General features: G+C 48.2%; 1 protein-coding gene across 1 annotated transcript in view; it reads left to right on the top strand.

The window, feature by feature from the left end:
* The first annotated feature begins 14,009 nt into the window (after positions 1–14,009).
* LOC134935366 (hyaluronidase-1-like) overlaps positions 14,010–22,024 on the top strand; it is a 41,309-nt gene continuing 33,294 nt past the window's right edge. The window contains exon 1 of the mRNA XM_063930470.1: positions 14,010–14,558. Within this exon, the coding sequence (XP_063786540.1) occupies positions 14,529–14,558 (30 nt within the window). The 5' untranslated portion in view covers positions 14,010–14,528. The remainder of the gene's footprint in view (positions 14,559–22,024) is intronic.

Here is a 22,024-nt window from a genome sequence, read left to right as displayed (position 1 = left end):
AGAGATGCCACTCCCCCAGAGGATCCGCTGATGGAGGTCAGGACGTAAGAGGAACCCGGAGCTGGAGGAGGAAGGATGTGGGGTCACAGCTGGTCCAGGCTGGGCCCCCGAATGTATCTTCGCCGGAGGGACCTCTGAATTCCCTGACCCGCGGACAATGGAAGTCGTGAGGAACTTTGTAGGGACTACAAAGGAAAAAGGGGGGGGAAATGTAAGGATGTGCCCTGTGGGCACATCCATGTTGCCGTCCCTAGCTGGGGACAGCGCTGGGGCAGCTTGTCTGTCCCCAGCGCTTGGTGCGTGGCGGCGGGTGTCCGGTGCAGGGATTACCTTTTTCCCTGCACCGGACCAGAGACTGCGGGGGCATTTAAATCTTGGCGCCCTCCGGGAGCCAATCGCGGCTCCCGGAGCGGCAGCCAATCGGGGAGTGACGCGGCGAGCCAATCGGCGCTCGCCGCGTCATAGGCCCCGGCGTCTGACGTCAGACGCCGGGCGGGAGCTGTTCGAAAAGGAGGCCGCGCCGAAGAGCGGCGAAGAGGAGGAGCCCGCGCGCAGGAACGCGAAGAAGAGGATCGCGTGGGAGAAGGAAGAAGACGGGCGGGAGCAGCGCGGACGGAGGTCGGCGCGCCGGAGCGCAGAAGATCCAGACGCCGCAAGGAGGAGCCGGAGGAGGTCATCGGTCGGGATCGGAAGAGAAGATGTCCAGCGGCGGCTGGACGCGGAGGAGAGACGGCGGCGCCGCTGGCCAGGACGGGTCAGCGGCAGAAGAGAGAGCCAGAGACCCGTGGATCAGGTCAGGCCTCGGTGAGGCAACCTTCACCCCCTCCCCTCTTCCTCCCTCGACCACCAGGGACGGGCATTAGGCCCGAGGGCACAATCCAGGCACTAGGCCTGTTGCGCAGTTAGGAGTTTGGGGAACAATATTTGATGAGGTGGTTTGGGCACTAGGCCCAAGCCACCCCACCCATGCGGCACCAGTTAGGCGGGCACTAGGCCCGGGGGGGGACAATCTAGGCACTAGGCCTGTGGCTAATAGAGGGCGTTAGGCCCTAGGGTATTTGTGGCCAAATTAGGGATACATTAAGGTGACCCTGGGCACAAGGCCCAGGTCACCCAACGGACAGCAAGGTAGGCGGGCGCTAGGCCCGTGGGCAAAGTCAGGCCTCCGGCCTGTGGGCAGTTAGGGGGCGCTAGGCCCAGCGAAGCAGTGTTTCCCTGAGGTGAGTAAAGGTGGCGCTGGGTGCTAGGCTCAGGCCACCCTGAGAGTACGGTAGGTGGGTGAGCTGTGCGGTCCCCACTACTGGGTGTTCTGGGTCGGGTAGATAAAGGGACAGCACCGTTTTATGTTGTAACTCCGATAGTGTGATATATGTTACCGTGCAGGGCAAAGTGTATGTGTTTAAGTTGTGCCTAGTTGTGTTGCACCACACCCACAGAGCTAGTTTGAGGGCTCGGCTGTTGTATTTAGTGTAGGGTGTGACACTAGGGTAGAGTTAGGCCCTGCACGGCTGTTTCTCTTTGCCTCCTTACAGGGACCTGTAAGTGGAGAAGATCGGAGTGCAAGACTTGTGACGGTGAGTAGCATCCGTGTACGTCTGTCCCTTGTTTGTCCCCGAGCGCCGGAGTTAGGATTGCTCACGGACGTGAGAATCCCTTTCATCACACTACGTGCGAAAGCGCGAGTGTGTGAAAGCTGGGTAGCTGAGGCTTTGTGCCGGTGATGACCATTCACCCAGCCGGTGAAGGTCGCAGCCACCCCTGGGGTATCCCCTGTTCCACCGGAAGCAGGGTCGATACCCCCTTTAATGTAAACCCTTCTCTCCTCAGCTAGGTCGTCGGTCAGCTCCGAGGGGGAATCGCCGTGTCCGGATCCGACTGAAGAATTCCAGGTCCGTTGAAGGTTCCGGTACCTGAAGGTGAGAGAGAGCGGCGCCTGGTGAGTACAGAGTCTACACCTGCACGACAGCAGGCACCACCACACGCACCGCACCTCTCACAGAAGCAGGAGCACCCAGCTTGTTGGATGCATACAGGATAAACAGCAACTCAGTTTTCCTGACTCTAGCCATTCTGGCTACATAAACCTTCAAAGCCCTAACCACATCTAGTAACTCGGAATCCTCCAAGTCACGAGTAGCCACAGGCACCACAATAGGTTGGTTCATATGAAAAGATGACACCACTTTTGGCAGAAATTGTGGACGGGTCCGCAATTCTGCCCTGTCCATATGGAAAACCAGATAGGGGCTTTTATGTGACAAAGCCGCTAATTCTGACACACGCCTAGCTGAAGCCAAGGCTAATAGCATGACCACCTTCCACGTGAGAAATTTTAACTCCACGGTTTTGAGTGGCTCAAACCAATGTGACTACAGGAAACTCAACACCACGTTAAGATCCCAAGGTGCCACTGGAGGCACAAAAGGGGGCTGAATATGCAGCACTCCCTTTACAAACGTCTGAACTTCAGGTAGAGAAGCCAGTTCTTTTTGAAAGAAAATGGATAGGGCCGAAATCTGGACCTTAATGGAACCCAATTTAAGGCCCAAAGTCACTCCCGACTGTAGGAAGTGAAGGAAACGGCCCAGCTGGAATTCCTCCGTAGGGGCATTCCCGGCCTCACACCAAGCAACATATTTTCGCCATATACGGTGATAATGTTTAGCCGTCACGTCCTTCCTAGCCTTTATCAGCGTAGGAATAACCTCATCCGGAATGCCCTTTTCTGCTAGGATCCGGCGTTCAACCGCCATGCCGCCAAACGCAGCCGCGGTAAGTCTTGGAACAGACAGGGCCCCTGTTGCAACAAGTCCTGTCTTAGAGGCAGAGGCCATGGGTCCTCTGTGAGCATTTCTTGCAGATCTGGATACCAAGTCCTTTTTGGCCAATCCGGAACAATGAGTATTGTTCTCACTCCTCTTTTTCTTATGATTCTCAGCACCTTGGGTATGAGAGGAAGAGGAGGAAATACATAAACCGACTGGAACACCCACGGTGTCACTAGTGCGTCTACAGCTATCTCCTGAGGGTCTCTTGACCCGGCGCAATACCTCTGTAGCTTTTTGTTGAGGCGGGATGCCATCATGTCCACCTGTGGCAGTTCCCACCGACTTGCAATCTGCGTGAAGACTTCTTGATGAAGTCCCCACTCTCCCGGGTGGAGGTCGTGCCTGCTGAGGAAGTCTGCTTCCCAGTTGTCCACTCCCGGAATGAACACTGCTGACAGTGCTCTTACGTGATTTTCCGCCCAGCGAAGAATTCTAGTGGCTTCCGCCATCGCCACCCTGCTCCTTGTGCCGCCCTGGCGGTTTACATGAGCCACGGCGGTGATGTTGTCTGACTGAATCAGCACCGATTGGTCGCGAAGCAGGGTCTCCGCTTGACTTAGGGCGTTGTATATGGCCCTTAGTTCCAGGATATTGATGTGAAGGCAAGTCTCCTGACTTGACCACAGACCTTGGAAATGTCTTCCCTGTGTGACTGACCCCCACCCTCGGAGGCTTGCATCCGTGGTCACCAGGACCCAGTCCTGAATGCCGAATCTGCGGCCCTCAAGAAGGTGAGCACTCTGCAGCCACCACAGGAGAGACACCCTGGCCCTGGGGGATAGGGTGATCAGCCGATGCATCTGTAGATGTGATCCGGACCACTTGTCCAACAGATCCCATTGAAAGGTCCTCGCATGGAACCTGCCGAAGGGAATGGCCTCGTATGATGCCACCATCTTTCCCAGGACTCGCGTGTAGTGATGCACCGACACCTGTTTTGATTTTAATAGGTCTCTGACCAGTGTCATGAGCTCCTGAGCCTTCTCAATCGGGAGATAAACCCTCTTCTGGTCTGTGTCCAGAATCATGCCCAGGAAGGGCAGACGAGTCGTAGGAATCAACTGCGACTTTGGAATATTTAGAATCCAGCCGTGCTGTTGTAACATTTCCCGAGAGCGTGCTACGCTGATCAGCAACTGCTCTCTGGACCTCGCCTTTATGAGGAGATCGTCCAAGTATGGGATAATTGTGACCCCCTGCTTTCGCAGGAGCACCATCATTTCCGCCATTACCTTGGTAAATATTCTCTGTGCCGTGGAGAGACCAAACGGCAACGTCTGGAATTGGTAATGACAATCCTGTACCACAAATCTGAGGTACTCCTGATGAGGTGGATAAATGGGGACATGAAGGTATGTATCCTTTATGTCCAGAGACACCATAAAATCCCCCCTTCCAGGCTTGCGATGACCGCTCTGAGCGATTCCATCTTGAACTTGAACCTTTTCAGGTATATGTTCAGGGATTTTAAATTCAATATGGGTCTGACCGAACCGTCCGGTTTCGGTACCACAAACATGGTCGAATAATAACCCTTTCCTTGTTGAAGGAGGAGAACCATGACCACCACCTGCTGAAGATACAATTTGTGAATTGCAGCGAACACTATTTCCCTCTCTAAGGGGGAAGCTGGCAGGGCCGATTTGAGGTATCGGTGAGGGGGCATCTCTTCGAATTCCAGCTTGTATCCCTGAGACACAATCTCTATTGCCCAGGGATCCACCTGGGAGTGAACCCACTTGTGGCTGAAATTTCGGAGACGCGCCCCCACCGGGCCTAGTTCCGCCTGTGGAGCCCCAGCGTCATGCGGTGGATTTAGTGGAAGCCGGGGAGGACTTCTGTTCCTGGGAACTAGCTGTGTTGTGCAGCTTCTTTCCTCTGCCCCTGCCTCTGGCAAGAAAGGACGCACCTCGGACTTTCTTGCCTTTTTGTGATCGAAAGGACTGCATTTGGTAATACGGTGCTTTCTTAGGTTGTGAGGGAACATATGGCAAAAAATTTGACTTTCCAGCAGTAGCTGTGGAGACCAGGTCCGAGAGACCCTCCCCAAACAACTCCTCACCCTTGTAAGGTAAAACCTCCATGTGCCTTTTTGAGTCGGCATCGCCTGTCCATTGCCGAGTCCACAGGACCCTTCTGGCAGAAATCGACATTGCATTTATTCTAGAGCCCAGAAGGCTAATGTCTCTTTGAGCATCTCTCATATATAGGACAGCGTCTTTTATATGCCCCAGGGTCATTAATATAGTATCCTTGTCCAAGGTATCATGTTCCTCAGATAAGGTATCCGTCCATGCTGCTACAGCACTACACACCCAGGCCGACGCAATTGCCGGCCTTAGTAAGGTACCTGAATGTGTATAAATGGACTTCAGGGTACCCTCTTGCTTTCTATCCGCAGCATCTTTTAGGGTGGCCGTATCCTGTGACGGCAGGGCTACCCTCTTGGATAAGCGTGTGAGAGCTTTGTCCACCCTAGGGGAGGATTCCCAGCGTAGCCTGTCCATTGGTGGGAAAGGATACGCTATAAGCATCCGTTTGGAAATCTGCAGTTTTTTTATCTGGAGATTCCCAAGCCTTTTCACACAACTCATTTAGCTCATGTGAAGGGGGAAAGGTCACCACCTGCCTTTTTTCCCCATACATATGAACCCTGTTGTCAGGGACTGGGGTTTCCTCTGTGATGTGCAACACATCCTTTATTGCTATAATCATATAACGGATGGCTTTAGCCAATTTAGGCTGTAACTTTGCATCATCGCCATCGACACTGGAGTCAGAATCCGTGTCGATATCTGTGTCAACAATTTGGGATAGTGGGCGCTTCTGAGACCCTGACGGCCTCTGCGACATAGGATCAGGCATGGGCTGAGACCCCGACTGTCCTAAGGCTTCAGCTTTATCCAACCTTTTATGCAAGGAATTAACATTATCATTTAAAACCTTCCACATATCCATCCAATCAGGTGTCGACGCCGTCGACGGCGACCCCACATTCATTTGCTCCCGCTCTGCTTCCACATAGCCTTCCTCGTCAAACATGTCGACACAAGCGTACCGACACACCACACACACACACAGGGGATGCTCTTTTTGAAGACAGTTCCCCCACAAGGCCTTTTGGAGAGACAAAGAGAGAGTATGCCAGCACACACCCCAGTGCTATATGTCCCAGGAATCACACAGTAACTTAGTGTTAACCCAGTAGCTGCTGTATATAATGTTTTTGCGCCTAATTTATGTGCCCCCCCTCTATTTTTACCCTCTTCTACCGTGAATCTGCAGGAGAGAGCCTGGGGAGCTTCTTCTCAGCGGAGCTGTGGAGAGAAAATGGCGCTGGCGAGTGCTGAGGAAGAAGCCCCGCCCCCTCAGCGGCGGGCTTCTGTCCCGCGTTTCTGTGTAAAATTATGGCGGGGGCTCATGCATATATACAGTGCCCAGCTGTATATATGCCCAACTTTTGCCAAGAGGTCCTAATTGCTGCCCAGGGCGCCCCCCCCTGCGCCCTGCACCCTACAGTGACCGCAGTATGTGGGTTTAATGTGGGAGCAATGGCGCACAGCTGCAGTGCTGTGCGCTACCTCAGTGAAGATTGGAGTCTTCTGCCGCCGATTTTGAAGTCTTCTTGCTTCTTTCACCCGGCTTCTGTCTTCCGGCTCTGCGAGGGGGACGGCGGCGCGGCTCCGGGATCGGACGACAAAGGGTGAGATCCTGTGTACGATCCCTCTGGAGCTAATGGTGTCCAGTAGCCTAAGAAGCAGGACCTATCTTCAGTGAGTAGGGCTGCTTCTCTCCCCTCAGTCCCACGCTGCAGAGAGTCTGTTGCCAGCAGATCTCTCTGAAAATAAAAAAAAACTAACAAAATACTTTCTTATAGCAAGTTAAGGAGAGCTCACTAAGTAGCACCCAGCTCGTCCGGGCACAGATTCAAACTGAGGTCTGGAGGAGGGACATAGAGGGAGGAGCCAGAGCACACCAGTATCCAAATTCTTTCTTAAAGTGCCCTGTCTCCTGCGGAGCCCGTCTATTCCCCATGGTCCTTACGGAGTCCCCAGCATCCACTAGGACGTTAGAGAAAAGCATGTAATACCATATATATTGTATGTAAAAGTCTGGTACATACAGTCAATATGATGAGAGCAAAACCACGTATACAGTATGATTAAAGGACTAGCCAGAGCCGTAACTAGACATTTTGGAGTCCTATGCCAGAAAGAGAATTGGTGCCCCTTGCTGCCCACCCCCATAGTTAAAAAAGATACAGTGCGCGCGGGAAAAATATAGTGGCGTGGCTCCATGGGGAGGCGTGTGACCCCAGAATAGTACCAATTCACATTACACTGCACAGTAGTGTCCGTTACTTACATTACTCCACCCAACATATATTACTCCACGGTAGAGCCCCTTACACACATTACTCCATGGTAGAGCTCCTCAACACATTATGCCAGGTAGAACCCCTCTAAAAAATCCCTGTGAGACTGGGACTGATGGCGATGAACTGGACAGTGTGGAGGTACTGTCACTGTCAAGTGCACATGCACTATACTGCAGTGCTGAAAGGTCCGGATTAAGGGAGTGGTGACAGGGGCGGCTGTCTTGGGGCCCCCACACACTAGGGGCACCCACACAATGCATTGTTGAAGCAGAGGAGTCTCCCTCCGGTGGTTCAGCTGTTCATTAACAGCGGCCGCTTAGGAGCTCCTCCATGCACAGACATTGTGGGATCATGAGGGGAAATTCCGCAAGACAGTGTCTGTGTGCTCTGACGCGCAGTCTCTGCTGCTATTCAGCTCTGGATGTCTGGAGGTGCATAGGTGGGTGGATGTGTATGTAAGTGTGCTCCGGCGCACTGTGTGTATGTGTGCACGTGTCGGGAGGGGGGCTTTGCCAGCAACAGTGGACCCCCACCTGCTGCACCTGTTGGTGCTGGGGGGCAGGGCTGGTCGACCTGCCTGGCTGCTGCCTGCTGGACCTGTCCATCTCCTGAGTAAGTTCTCTGCTCTCCCTCCTGGCTCCTGTCCAAACGCCGCGGCTTTTTGCAGCAGAGGGCACTGGAGTCCCAGGAGGCACTGGCTGCAGACAAAGCAGAAGGAGGTAGAACGTGCGTGCGGGCAGCTGCAGCGCTGCAAAGCTATCTACATGTATTAGTAGTGAGAGAAGTGGCAACAAGCGTGACACCCAGAGCATGAAACCCCTGGCAACAAGTATGACACCCAGAGCATGAAACCCCTGGCAACAAGTATGACACCCAGAGCATGAAACCCCTGGAAACGAGCATTACACCCAGAGCATGAAACCCCTGGAAACGAGCATCACACCCAGAGCATGAATAACCCTGGCAATGAGTGTGATGAAATGAGAGGTCTGTGACACTTAATATACTATGTCTAATTTCCCAAGTCAAATATGTTCTTTATATTCCCATATCCCTATACATTCAATACAGATGTGTCCAAATATATCTTTGCTTCTTTACTCATTTTGGCACAACATGCAAAACACGGCTAAGCTGTTTTTCATGAGTAGTGAGTGGATGGACTTTAAAATTTTTGTTTGCCATAATAGATTATGTATAAAGTAACATACTAAAGAAGCAAATTAAGAAAAATCACAAGGCATGGCTAAACCATGGCGGGATTATTATTATCCTTTATTTATATGGCGCCACAGGGGTTCCGCAGCACCCAATTACAGAGTACATATGCACATAATCAAACCAGGAAAACAGCAACTTACAGTTGAAGACAGTATAGGACAAGTACAGGGTAACTAAACATAACTACACCAGTAGATGACATACAGATAAATTTCAAGGTGGCCAAAAAACTGCAGGATTTGGGCAGTTGAGGATTATTAAAGTAAGAGAAGGATTAAGGATAAGCACATGAGGGAAGAGGGCCCTACTCATGAGAGCTTACATTCCAAAGGGGAGGGGCAGACAGACAGGAGTGACACAGATGGGGTAGACCGAGCATGGGACGGAGGTTTAGGATGAGATTTGGCTGGGTTTGGTAAAGAAGTGGGTCTTTAGAGCCCGTTTGAAGTTCTGTAGGAAGGTGGAGAGTCTGAGGGGGAGAGGTAAAGAATTCCAGAGAAAGGGAGCAGCATGTGAAAAATCTTGGAGATAGGAGTGGGAGGAAGTAATCAGAAGACAGGAGAGTCGGCGTGCATTAGCAGAGCGAAGAGGACGGGTGGGAGAGTAAAAGGAGATAAGGTCAGAGATGTAGATGGGAGAGGAGTTGGGTGAGTGCTTTGTAAGTGAGTGTGAGATGTTTTAATTGGATTCTGAAAGGGAAGAGAAGCCAGTGCGGTTGGTGAGGAAGATGAGCCAGGCTGAGGCATTGAGGATAGATTGGAGTGGAGAGAGGTGTTTGTCAGGGAGGCCAGTTAGGAGGAGATTACAGTAATCCAGTCTGGATATAATCAGTGAGTGAATAATTGTCTTGATGGCATCCTGGGTGAGAAAGTGTCTGATCCTGGAAATGTTTTTGAGATGAAAATGACAGGTTTGTGAGAGGTGCTGAATGTGTGATTTGAAGGAGAGGGAGGAGTCAATGATTATGCTAAGACAGTGCACTTGGGGGCTAGAGGAGATAGTCATGCCGTCAATGGATAATGAGATTGTGGGAGGTGAGGTTGTGCGAGAGGGGAAGATGATCAGCTCAGTCTTAGACATGTTGAGTTTAAGAAAGCGCTGGGACATCCAGGAAGAAATAGCAGGAGACAGTTGGAGATATGAGTGAGGAGAGCCAGGGAGAGAACAGGGAGGAAAGGTAGATTTGAGTGTCATCTGCATAGAGGTTATATTGGAAGTTAAAAGAACTAAAGACATATAGAGAGACAAAAGGAGAGGACCAAGAACAGAGCCTTGGGGGACACCAACAGTTAGTGGAAGTGGGGGGGGGGGAGGTAGTGTCATGAGAAAAGACAGAGAAGGAATGATCAGAAAGGTAGGAGGACAGCCAGGAGAGGGCAGTTTCATGCAGACCAAGAGAGTGAGGGATTTGCAGATGGAGTGCGTGGTCCACAGTGTCAAAAGCAGCAGAGAGGTCAAGAAGAATTACCAGAGAGTAGTGGCCCTTAGATTTGGATGCATGGAGGTCATTGCAGACTTTTGTGAGGGCAGTTTCAGTGGAGTGGAGAGAACGGAAACCAGACTGGAATGGGTCAAGCAGTGAGTGAAAGAAAGGCAGTGAGGCGATTATAGACAATACGCTCAAGGAGTTTGGAGGCAAAAGGGAGGAGAGAGATGGGTCGATAGTTGGAGAGGCTGTTTGGATCAAAAGTAGTTTTTTTAAGAATAGGGGAGACAAGAGCATGCTTGAAGGCAGAGGGGAAAGTGCCTGATGAGAGGGAGAGATTGAGAAGGTGGGCAAGATGGGAACAGGCTGGAGAGAGGTAGCGGAGGAGGTGGGAGGGGATAGGGTCGAGTGGGGAGGTGGTGGGTGGGGAGGAATGGATGAGGGCCATGACTTCCTCACCATATACATGGGATAAAGATGTCAGAGTTGGTGAGAGGGAAGGGGAGGATATAGCAAAGATGTATGTGAACACATCTGTACGTCTGTTTGTTCATTCTCCATACATGTCCATTTCTGCTTACCCCCATATTGTGTTTAAATCAACCTTAGTATTGTTAATGTATGCAATTGTGTTATCTGTTACACTGTATGTAATGTATTCATGGTAGACCTAGTTTGCTATTGTTTACTAACACCACAGTGGAAATTTAAGGTGTGTGTCGTATAAGGCACCATTGTCCCTTTTTGTTTACTCCCTATTGTCCAACAGTGAGCTGACCAGACAGGGTGGCTCACTGACTGATGTAATCACTTTGATTAGAATATGTATTGTAATCCAATGCTGTAAGACAAAGAAATCAAACACATCCCTGTAATATAAAGCTTCTGGGGGTATAAGCAGAGCTACCCAGAGAGCAGAGGGATATTCTCTGCTCCAAAACTAAGAAGTAATGTTCTGTCAGGAGTTTGTGTAAGGAATTGTCGTGTGGAATTAGATTACAGAGGTGTGCTGAGCTATTTATAACACATTCTGTTCAATAAACCACTGTTGGTTTTTCATCTACCACCATGCCTGAGTGATTTGGAACCTGGTATCTTCGCAATGAGCAGTACACCCAGAGCAAGAAACCCCTGGCAACGAGCAAGTAATTTCAAAGTAATTCAAAGCCTTACTGTGGTGGATAATGTGTCAGGGGAATTATGGTGTGTGGCATAACGTATCACGGGCATCGCAGTCTGGAATAATGTATAATGGGTATTGTGATATGTCGCATAATGTGTCTGGAGCATTGTTGTGTGTGGCATAATATATCATGTGCATTGTGGTGTGGCATAATATGTTAGGGTCATTGTGGTATGTGGCATAATGTATCATGGGCATTATGGTGTGTCATAAAATGTGTCACGGGCATTACGGTGTGTGGCATAATGTCTAAGGGGCATTAATACAAGGAGGAAAAATGACAAATAATGTAAGGGACATGAATCAGGATTTTTTTTTTCCTGTGGTGGCCAATGACTGGGTGTGCAGGCTGCAAAACTGGGGTATCAGGCAGTCTTTTCCTGCAATGCTAAGCACCTTGCAGTGAGCACACACACCCCAAGTTTTGAAGCACGCACGCAATTTCTCTCCTTTTCAAATGGCAGTTGGGGGCAACACAAACTTCCACTGGGAAGATGTTTATGTATTCTCCTCTGTTATTAAACATCAAGACTTTCAGTCAGCGACCAGTTTGATTCTCTACTAGTTTCTTGTAGTCTGCAATTTTCTTCATCACTTCAGACTTTTCTTTGATGAAGTACATGTGTCATCCTTGTGAAATCATTGCTGAACATTGGGCCTAATTCAAGGCTTTTATTTATTTATTTATTTATTAACAGTGTCTTATATAGCGCAGCATATTCCGTTGCGCTTTACCCTAATTAGAACAAAAGCAATAGAGCAAAACTGGGTAAAAACAGACAGACATAGAGGTAGGAAGGCCCTGCTTGCAAGCTTACAATCTAAGGTGAACATTTTCCTCTAATGGGCAAAACCACGTGCAGTGCAGGTGGGGCAGATGTAACAAGTGCAGAGAGAGTTAGATTTGGGTGGGGTGTGTTCAAACTGAAATCTAAATTGCAGTGTAAAAATAAAGTAGCCAGTATTTACCCGCACAGAAACAATATAACCCACTCAAATCTAACTCTCTCTGCACATGTTATATCTGCCCCAACTGCAGTGCACATGGTTTTGCCCATTAGATGAATATGTCATTTTGCAATCAACCTAGAATTAGGTCCATTATGAAGTAACTTCCATCAGACCACATACATCTGTATGCACCAACTCCAAGGGTGCCACAGCTCTGTTTGCTGATTTTGGAACAGCTTTGTTTTCATCATATATAATGCTCACACACAGACTTTTCTGTATCAGTCAGAGATATTCCTGTAACCATCTTATTCAGTTGTTTCTTGACACTGTCATTTCCAATCTTCTGTACCAGAGCTTCATAGGCTTAGTAAATCATCATCATTGCATAATACTTTTGTGTCATGAACATGTCACTTGAGTATTTATAATGAGTGCGGTGCACACGGGCCCCCAGGGGTCCAACACCACACTCCCTGTATCCATTATTTTTAATACTTACCCTCCGAAGTCCCACAGTGCAGCACCATTTTCCCAGAGATTTGCGCATGCGCTCTAGATTCTGGGACAGAGCTAAGGTCCCCTTGGGACCCTAGTGCCTAGAGCTTTACAGCATTGCCGGCTAAAGAGGAGGGGTCCAGATGGATCCTACACATGGACCTTCTCCTCTCTAGATACACCCCTGGTTCCTGTTGTTATTACAGTCCTTGTTTTGCCCGTACGATAGACTTTCCTGTTGTGAACTGGCCTCTGTGACCTATTTGCTCTAGGATTTTGATGGCTGTAAGATTTGTTACATATGTTGTACATAAAGCACATCTTGGTTTTGTGTGACTTTGGTTTTAATCCCTATTTGGTTTTAGCTCTATTGGGTAGTGAGTGTCCCAACTTTTGCAGCTTTTACTCAGTTCATTTCCAGTTCCTTTAATTATCATAGGATCACATGTGACTAATGTAGTGAGCTACTCTTCATTGCAGCTGAAATGCCTAGTCAATATACAACAACACACTTTTCTGCGACTTTCTGTGACACTCAGAGCTGTATTCACCTCTGCTGTTGCACTTCTTATTCTGTACAGCATTTACATTACACAATTTACATTCAGATGCTCTGTGACCTATTTTGTGACATAATAACACTTGAATTTTCTGTGTTTCTCACTGGGCTAAATGTATTAGCCTGCGAGAAGCAGGAACTGCAGGATTTCATGCAAGTCTGGACAAAATTTGAAAGCAGCAATCATTTACATGGCAAACCCAACCTGGTTATGGCATGTAAATGATTGCCACCTTAAAAATCCAGCCAGACTTGCATGAAATCCTGCAGTACCTGCTTTTTGCAGGCTACTGCATGATTTCATTACACACTACGGTCTATTTAGTCCCTAGTGTGTAATGCAGTATTCTCTGATTTAACACAACTGGCACACGTTCTTAGAATGTACTCATTTTGTCTTTTTCATTTTTGTAGTTGGCTTACCTATCTTTGCTCCTAATGCCACTATCAGAAGGTCATTAAATTCTGTAGCATTGCCATAACAATTGCTTTATCATTCACGTGGATATAGATACAGACATTAATTGCTGGGATATAGACGTAATCTTGTCAATGTAGTCACTCATACTCATGCATTCACTTAACTTGGCAATCTATAATACAAGTCTCAAATTAATTGTTCTCATCAGACCCCCATCTCCATATGCTGTGTGTAATGCTGTCCACATGTCTTTTGCTGACACTTTCCCATGTATGATAGAATATACATTTTGCTCAACACTTAAGCCAGTTGTTCCAAAGGCTTTACATTCTGTGTTTGGACTGTCATCAGGGTCAATTGTAACTTTCTACATTGACACTTTAAGAGCATTTCCATTGCAAATTTCCATGTTTTTTTAATTTTCTGCGCCTCTCAGTTTAATGATCCCCATCATGGGTGCAGCTCCTGTATGTTTGTTGCACACTGACATAGTTATGCAACTTCACTGCTCTAGTTAACACACAGTATTGACAAGCTATACACTCTGTGCTTGGTACATTCTGTGCCTTTCACTATGTGCTTGCACATGTCTAAAGACATCTACTGTATGTGCTTCTGGGCAACTTAGGTTCTTTGGATCTGTATGCCTGAACCCATAACCTGTTGAATATGTGAGTAAATAGTATACACCTGTGCAATCACCAATTACCCCATACGCTTAAAATCTAAACCAGTACTTTAGTTTATTGTTTAGCAGTCTGGTTGTATAGACATACTCACAGTTACATACACTCAGTATGTGGATGGTGGAATAGAGCTTGTAAAGAGCATATAGATCACCAGCCAATGCTATATTTGGGTAGCAGTGCATATACAAGCAGTATCAGTATGCAGCAATAGTGATTACTGCATCTCTCCCTCTGAAGTGCAATATCACAGTGTCTCCCAGGATGGCAGCCCTCTGGGTAAAGAACTTGATACCTCCCCAAAGGAGCAACATGGAGACTGCACAGTAGCACTCTCCACATCTCAACAAGTTTCAAGCTGGTTGAGGGTGGTATATATGGAAACATTGATGGAGAAGCAGACAGCGGTGAGTAACAGAGCCAGGAATGTGGTAAACAGGAACACTAGCAATAACCTAGCAATTTGCTTTAGGTCAGTCCCAATTTTAACGTGATTGAAGGTGGAGATCACAGGTTTTAGCTATAGCAGCGTGTGCAAAATAGCATTGTGGATACCAAGGCACCATGCCAGTGAGTAAACCTCCATTTTATCTTGCAGGTATTAAGTGTAAAGCTTTCAGAGGCAGACTTCTTCGCAGTTAAATTGCAGATGTACAAAAAGAAAGCAATATTAAGAAAAACATTGTACCTTGCAGACAACCTGAAAGGGCCCTGGATGGAATTCAGAGTTGATCACGGCAGCAAATTTGTTAGCAGTTGGGCAAAACCATGGGGGTAATTCCAAGTTGATCGCAGCAGGAATTCTGTTAGCAGTTGGGCAAAACCATGTGCACTGCAGGGGAGGCAGATATAACATGTGCAGAGAGAGTTAGATTTGGGTGGGGTGTGTTCAAACTGAAATCTAAATTGCAGTGTAAAAATAAAGCAGCCAGTATTTACCCTGCACAGAAACCAAATAACCCACCCAAATGTAACTCTTTCTGAAAATGTTATATCTGCCCCAACTGCAGTGCCCATGGGGGGTCATTCCGAGTTGTTCGCTCGCTAGCAGATTTTAGAAGCATTGCACACGCTAGGCCGCCGCCCTCTGGGAGTGTATCTTTGCTCAGCAGAATTGCGAACAAAAGATTAGCAGAATTGCGAATAGAAAATTCTTAGCAGTTTCTGAGTAGCTCGAGACTTACTCCTACACTGCGATCAGCTCAGCCCGTTTCGTTCCTGGTTTGACGTCACAAACACGCCCTGCGTTTGGCCAGCCACTCCCCCGTTTCTCCAGACACTCCCGCGTTTTATGCTGGCACGCCAGCGTTTTTCCGCACACTCCCAGAAAACGGTCAGTTTCCGCCCAGAAACACCCACTTCCTGTCAATCACACTCCGATCACTTCAACGATGAAAGTTCTTCGTTCGGACGTGAGTAAATCTACTAAGTTTTGTACTAAAATACTTAGCGCATGCGCACTGCGTACCATGCGCATACGTATTTTTGCCTTAATCACTCCGTTGCGAAAATCGGCAACGAGCGATCAACTCAGAATGACCCCCATGGTTTTGCCCAACTGCTAACAAATTTGCTGCTGCGATCAGTTCTGAATTAGCCCCCTAGTCTAGGACTCCAGCACTGTGTCACGCAGTAATGCTAACCACCATGCTATGAGCATCTGCATTTCACTGGAGCATTTAATGTTTTTCCCAGTATAAATTTTTTTTTTATTATATACAATGTATGCACATGGTTAATAATGAATTTGCTTGTATTATTTTTAATTTTATTTGTTGTTTTGTATATGTGACTGGTGGTATTTGTAGCCCCTTTTGTTACATATTAAAACAATATTGTGGAAAAAGGAAAATGTGGAAACCACCATATGAAACGCCTTTCCTTGCCCTTATAGCATTAAAAAAATAATCTTATGACAGAAGTGTCTACTGTGTGATGTCCGCAAACAGACAGGAAACCACTCCTTTGTGAGGGTGGAGCATTGCATCCCAACCAAACATCTATTTATGAGAATTGTTTTTCTTTTTAAGGGTGTAAAACAATTATTGAAGTCTCTGTATGTACAGGACATACTATAATCTACAGTGCAATCTCCATTGTTAGAAAGAAATGGTATCACCTAATTACCTTGGAGCCTGTGCTACAAAATATTCCCTAAACCAAGTGCTGTAGTGTTCTAAAGTCATTGTTGCCTACTTTTGAAAACTAAAGATGTGTCTACATACATCTTTGCTATATCCCACCAAAAATGGCACAGTTTTGCATGCCATAGACTGAGATATTTAGCCATGCCTTGTGATTTTTCTTAATTTGCTTCTTTAATATGTTACTTTATACATATTCTATTATGGCAAACAAAAATTTTAACGTTCATTCACTCGCAACTTGTGAAAAACATCTGAACCGTGTTTTAAATGTTGTGCCAAATTTGAAAAAAAGCAAAGATGTAAGTGGACTTCAGGGAGATTCCAGGTATCAGCAGAATGTGCCATATTCTGTAGCAGTGCTCCCTACACATTACGCCCACAGTAGTAGTGCTCTTTACACATTATGCCCACAATAGCAGTGCTCCTTACACATTATGCCCACAATAGCAGTGCTCCTTACACATTATGTCTACAGTAGTAGTGCTCCTTACACATTATGCCCACAGTAGTAGTGCTCCTTACACATTATGCCCACAGTAGTAGTGCTCCTTACACATTATGCCCACAGTAGTAGTGCTCCTTACACATTATGCCCACAGTAGTAGTGCTCTTTACACATTATGCTAACATTAATAGTGCTACTTATACATTATGCTCACATTAGCAGTGCTCCTTACACATTATGCCCACAGTAGCAGTGCTGTTTAGACATTATGCCCACATTAGCAGTGCTCCTTACACATTATGCCCACAGTAGCAGTGCTGCTTACACATTATGACCACACTAGCAGTGCTCCATACAGGGGCGGAAGTCCCGGAGGCAGCGGAGTCGGCTGCCGCCGGGCTCCTAACCTGAAGAGGGCGCCTCGCAGCGCCCACTGACTTTACACAGATTGACACGCGGACGAGCGTCCGCATGTCAATCTGCGGTCTCCCTCCCTGCTGTGTTGGAGGGACACGGAGCGCATAGAGCGTCTCTCCTGTGTCCCTCCCTGGCTCTCTCCCCCGGCGGTCTAATACAGGAAGTGCCGTTCGTGAGCTCTGATTGGCTCACGAACCGGCACTTCCTGTATTAGACCAGCCGGGGGAGAGAGCCAGGGAGGGACACAGGAGAGACGCTCTATGCGCTCCGTGTCCCTCCAACACAAGGGGGGGCAGGCACTGGGGGCATATACCTGGCACTGGGGGGCATATACCTGGCATGAGGGAGGGAGGGGGGGGGAGACCTGGCACTGGGGGGCATATACCTGGCACTGGGGGGGCATATACATGGCACTGTGGGGGAAGACCTGGCACTGGGGGGCATATACCTGGCACTGGGGGGCATATACCTGGCACTGGGGGTGAAGACCTGGCACTGGGGGGCATACACCTGGCACTGGGGGGCATATACCTGGCACTGTGGGGGAAGACCTGGCACTGGGGGGCATATACCTGGCACTGGGGGGCATATACCTGGCACTGGGGCGGGGGGCATATGTGGCACTGGGGAGAGGGATATATTTGGCACTGGTGGCATATACCTGGCACTGTGGGGGAAGATCTGACACTGGGGGCATATACCTGGCCCTGTGGGGGAATATCTGGCACTGGGGGCATATACCTGGCACTGGGTGCATATACCTGGCCCTGTAGGGGAATATCTGGCACTGGGGGCATATACCTGGCACTGTGGGGGGAAGATCTGGCACTGGGGGCATATACCTGGCCCTGTGGGGGAATATCTGGCACTGGGGGCATACACCTGGCACTGTGGGGGAAGATCTGGCACTGGGGGCATATACCTGGCCCTGTGGGGAGAATATCTGGCACTGGGGGCATATGCCTGGCACTGTGGAGGAATATCAGGCACTGGGGGCATATAGCTGGCACTGTGGGGGAGTAGGCACTGAGGGGGCATATGTGGCACTGTGGTGGAATATTTGGCACTGGGGGGAGCAGGCACTGAGGGGGCATATGTGGCACTGGGGGGGGGTATATTTGGCACTGGGGGCATGTACCTGGCACTGGAGGCATATACCTGACACTGGGGGAATATCTGGCACTGGGGGCATATGTGGCACTGGGAGCACGGCCCTAGCAACAAGCACTACCCCCTAGCAACGAGCATGACACCCAGTGCATGAACCCCCTGGCAACGAGCATGACACCCTGAGCATGAAATCCCCTGGCACCGTGCATGGAACCGCTGGCAACGAGCATGACACCCAGTGCATGAAACCCCTGGCAACGAGCATGACACCCTGAGCATGAAAACCCCTGGCACCGTGCATGGAACCAAGAGCATGAAACCCCTGGCAACGAGAAGGTAATTTAAAAGTAATTAGAAGCCTTACTGTAGAACTTAATGTGTAATGGGCATTACGGTGTGTGGCATAATGTATCACGGACATTGCGGTGTGTGTCATAATGTGTCGGGCATTACGGTGTATGGTATACTATATCGCGGGCATTGTGATATGTGGTATAATGTCTCAGGCTCATTGTGGTGTGTGTTATACTGTGTCAAAGACATTGTATGTGCTATAATGTATCAAGGGCATTGCAGTGTGTAGCATAATGTATAATGGGCATTGTGATTCCTGTCATAATGTGTCACAGGCATTACGGTGTGTGGTATAATGTATCAGGGGCATTGCAGTGTGTAGCATAATGTATAACGGGCATTGCGATTCCTGTCATAATGTGTCGGGGGCATTACGGTGTGTGGCATAATGTGTCGTGGGCATTATGGTGTGTGCATATTGTGTCGTGCATTATTGTGTGTGGCATAATGTCTAAGGGCCACTGCAGTATGTGGCATAATGTATACTGGGCATTACTATAAGGAGGAAAAATTACAAATAATGTAAGGGGCATGAATCAGGATTATTTTTCTTTCCCGTCTGGGCGTGCAGGTTGGAAAACTGGGGTATAACGCAGTCTTTTCCTGCAATGTCACGCCCCTTTATGGTAAGCCATCCCAACGAAGCCACACACTCTATACTGCCAATTATGGAGGGGGGGGGGGGGGGGCAAATAATTTTTTGGCTTGGGGGAGAAAAATTTCTAGTTACGTCACTGAACTGACTCATTCCTGTAAGCCGCCACCACAGCGCAAACCCCAGGAGAGTACGCTGGTGAGCGCCTGCTGTGGGAGGTAGGAGAGGAGCTGCTGCTACCGTTGCCCCGCTGCTGTGGGGAAGGGGGGGACGGGATGGATGGACACACGTGCGAGGCGGAGTTTAAGAGCTGGTACCACGCTTGCCTTGTATTCCACTTCCTAATTGCACTCTGCCTCCGGTAATTGGGGAGGAGAGTAGAGCCTTCTTTCACTACACAAGGTATCCATCTATGCTCCCTTTCTCCCTGTATAAGTGCACTGCCAGTATACTGTATGTATGTTTGTATATATAGATAGAGGTAGGGGTCTGGCACAGCCACATAATAGACTAATACATTGGGTGCCCTCACAGCAAAGTAGTTTAGCAAAATAGAGGTGGTGCGGCACTCCAATGATTTGCACACTGACACCAATTGAAGTAGTGCAACGTTTCAATGCCCGTTTAATGAATCTGCATTTTTGTCATATATACAATGACCCCCATTCTGCCTCATCCCGCCTCATATATACAATGACCCCTCATTCTGCCTATATATATATAGCCTGCAGGATCAATATTGGTGTGGTGTGTGTGTATGTGTGTATATATATATATATATATATATATATATATATAATTTTATTTTTTTGCCTCTATATAGGGGGGCACCTGTATTTATATTGCCTCCGGGCGTCTAGGACGAACTTACGCCACTGGCTCCATACACATTATGCCACAGTAGCAGTGCTCCTTATACATTATGCCACAGTAGCAGTGCTCCTTATACATTATGCCCACAGTAGCAGTGCTCCTTACACATTATGCCCTCAGTCACAGTGCTCCTTATACAGATGGGTACACGTTTATCTTGACTTTTAATAGGATTAACTGAGACTGGGTAGTCAGACTTAATCCCCTGCTGTATTGTTCTCTGTATTGCTGTATTGTATTGCAGCTGATAACAATAGATGAAGGGTTTATGTTAATAAACCATGTTGTACCTAGGTGCAGCAAACTAGCTAAAATAACCGTGGACCCATCTGTACATTATGCCCACAGTAGCAGTGCTACTTACACATTATGCGCACATTAGCAGTGCTCCATACACATTATGACCGCAGTAGCAGTGCTCCTTATACATTATGCCCACAGTAGCAGTGCTTCTTGTACATTATGCCCACAGTAGCAGTGCTCCTTACACATTATGCTCACAGTAGCAGTGCTTCTTATACATTATGCCCACAGTAGCAGTGCTCCTTACACATTATGCTCACAGTCACAGTGTTCCTTACACATTATGCCCACATTAGCAGTGCCACTTACACATTGGGGGTAATTCTGAGTTGATCGCAGCAGCAAGTTTGTTAGCAATTGGGCAAAACCATGTGCACTGCAGGTGTGACAGATATAACATTTGCAGAGAGAGTTAGATTTGGGTGGGTTATTTTGTTTCTGTGCAGGGTAAATACTGGCTGCTTTATTTTTACACTACAATTTAGATTTCAGTTTGAACACACCCCACCCAAATCTAACTCTCGCTGCACATGTTATATCTGTCCCCCCTGCAGTGCACATGGTTTTGCCCAACTGCTAACAAATTTGATGCTGCAATCAACTTAGAATTACCCCCATTATGCCCACAGTAGCAGTGCTCCTTATATATTACTCCCACAGCAGTAGTGCTCCTTATGCCCACATTAGTAGTCCTCCTTACACATTACGCCCACAGTAGTAGTGCCCCTAACATTATGCCCACAGTAGTAGTGCTCCTTACACATTACGCCCACAGTAGTTGTGCTCTTTACACATTATGCCCACAATAGCAGTGCTCCTTACACATTACGCCCACAGTAGTAGTGCTCCTTACACATTATGCCCACAATAGCAGTGCCCCTTACATTATGCCCACAGTAGTAGTGCTCCTTACATATTACGCCCACATTAGTAGTGCCCTTTATACATTATTATACATTACTTTCAGGAGTGAGGACACTTGATGGTACTGGGAGCCTGGCTTGCTAAATTTAGGGGTGCCGCCCACAGCTGCCGCTGCACATGCACATTCAGCAGAGTCCTCAGGTCAGGGACTCTGACCAGCCACTGCAGTCCAATGCCAGTGTGAATTGATGTTGCCTGGAACAGCAGCCACCTAAGCAAAGGAGTCGTGGCTCGCCCACAAACACAAGGGCGCTGTGCAGGCAGCTGAGACACAGACTGACACTTATGTGTGCATGTGGCTGACTGGGACCGGGTCAGGGCGCCCTCCTCTATGTGGTGCCCTACTCTAGTGCATACCCAGAGTATCTATAGAACCATCCCTGTCCAGTACACATTACATTATACATAGCATACAGTACATAGCCACCCTCCCCAATATTACAACCAGTACTTTACATTAAACACAGCATACACAGACCCCCTCCCCATATTACACCCAGTACCACATTACATACACAGCATACACTGCCCCCTATCCCCCATATTACACCCAGTACCTCATTACATTATACAGTACGTAGCCCCCCTCCCCCATATTATACCCAGTACATTACATTAAACACAGCATACACAGAACCCAGGGCCGTTTCAAGTCTGCTCTGCGCCCCGGGCAGGAAATGGGGTGTGGCTTAATAAGGGGGCATG

Source organism: Pseudophryne corroboree, chromosome 6 (genome assembly GCF_028390025.1).
Source record: "Pseudophryne corroboree isolate aPseCor3 chromosome 6, aPseCor3.hap2, whole genome shotgun sequence".
Classification (NCBI taxonomy): Eukaryota; Metazoa; Chordata; class Amphibia; order Anura; family Myobatrachidae; genus Pseudophryne; species Pseudophryne corroboree.
The sequence above is the reverse complement of the archived record's forward strand: the minus strand, read 5'-3'. Positions and strand labels throughout refer to the sequence as shown.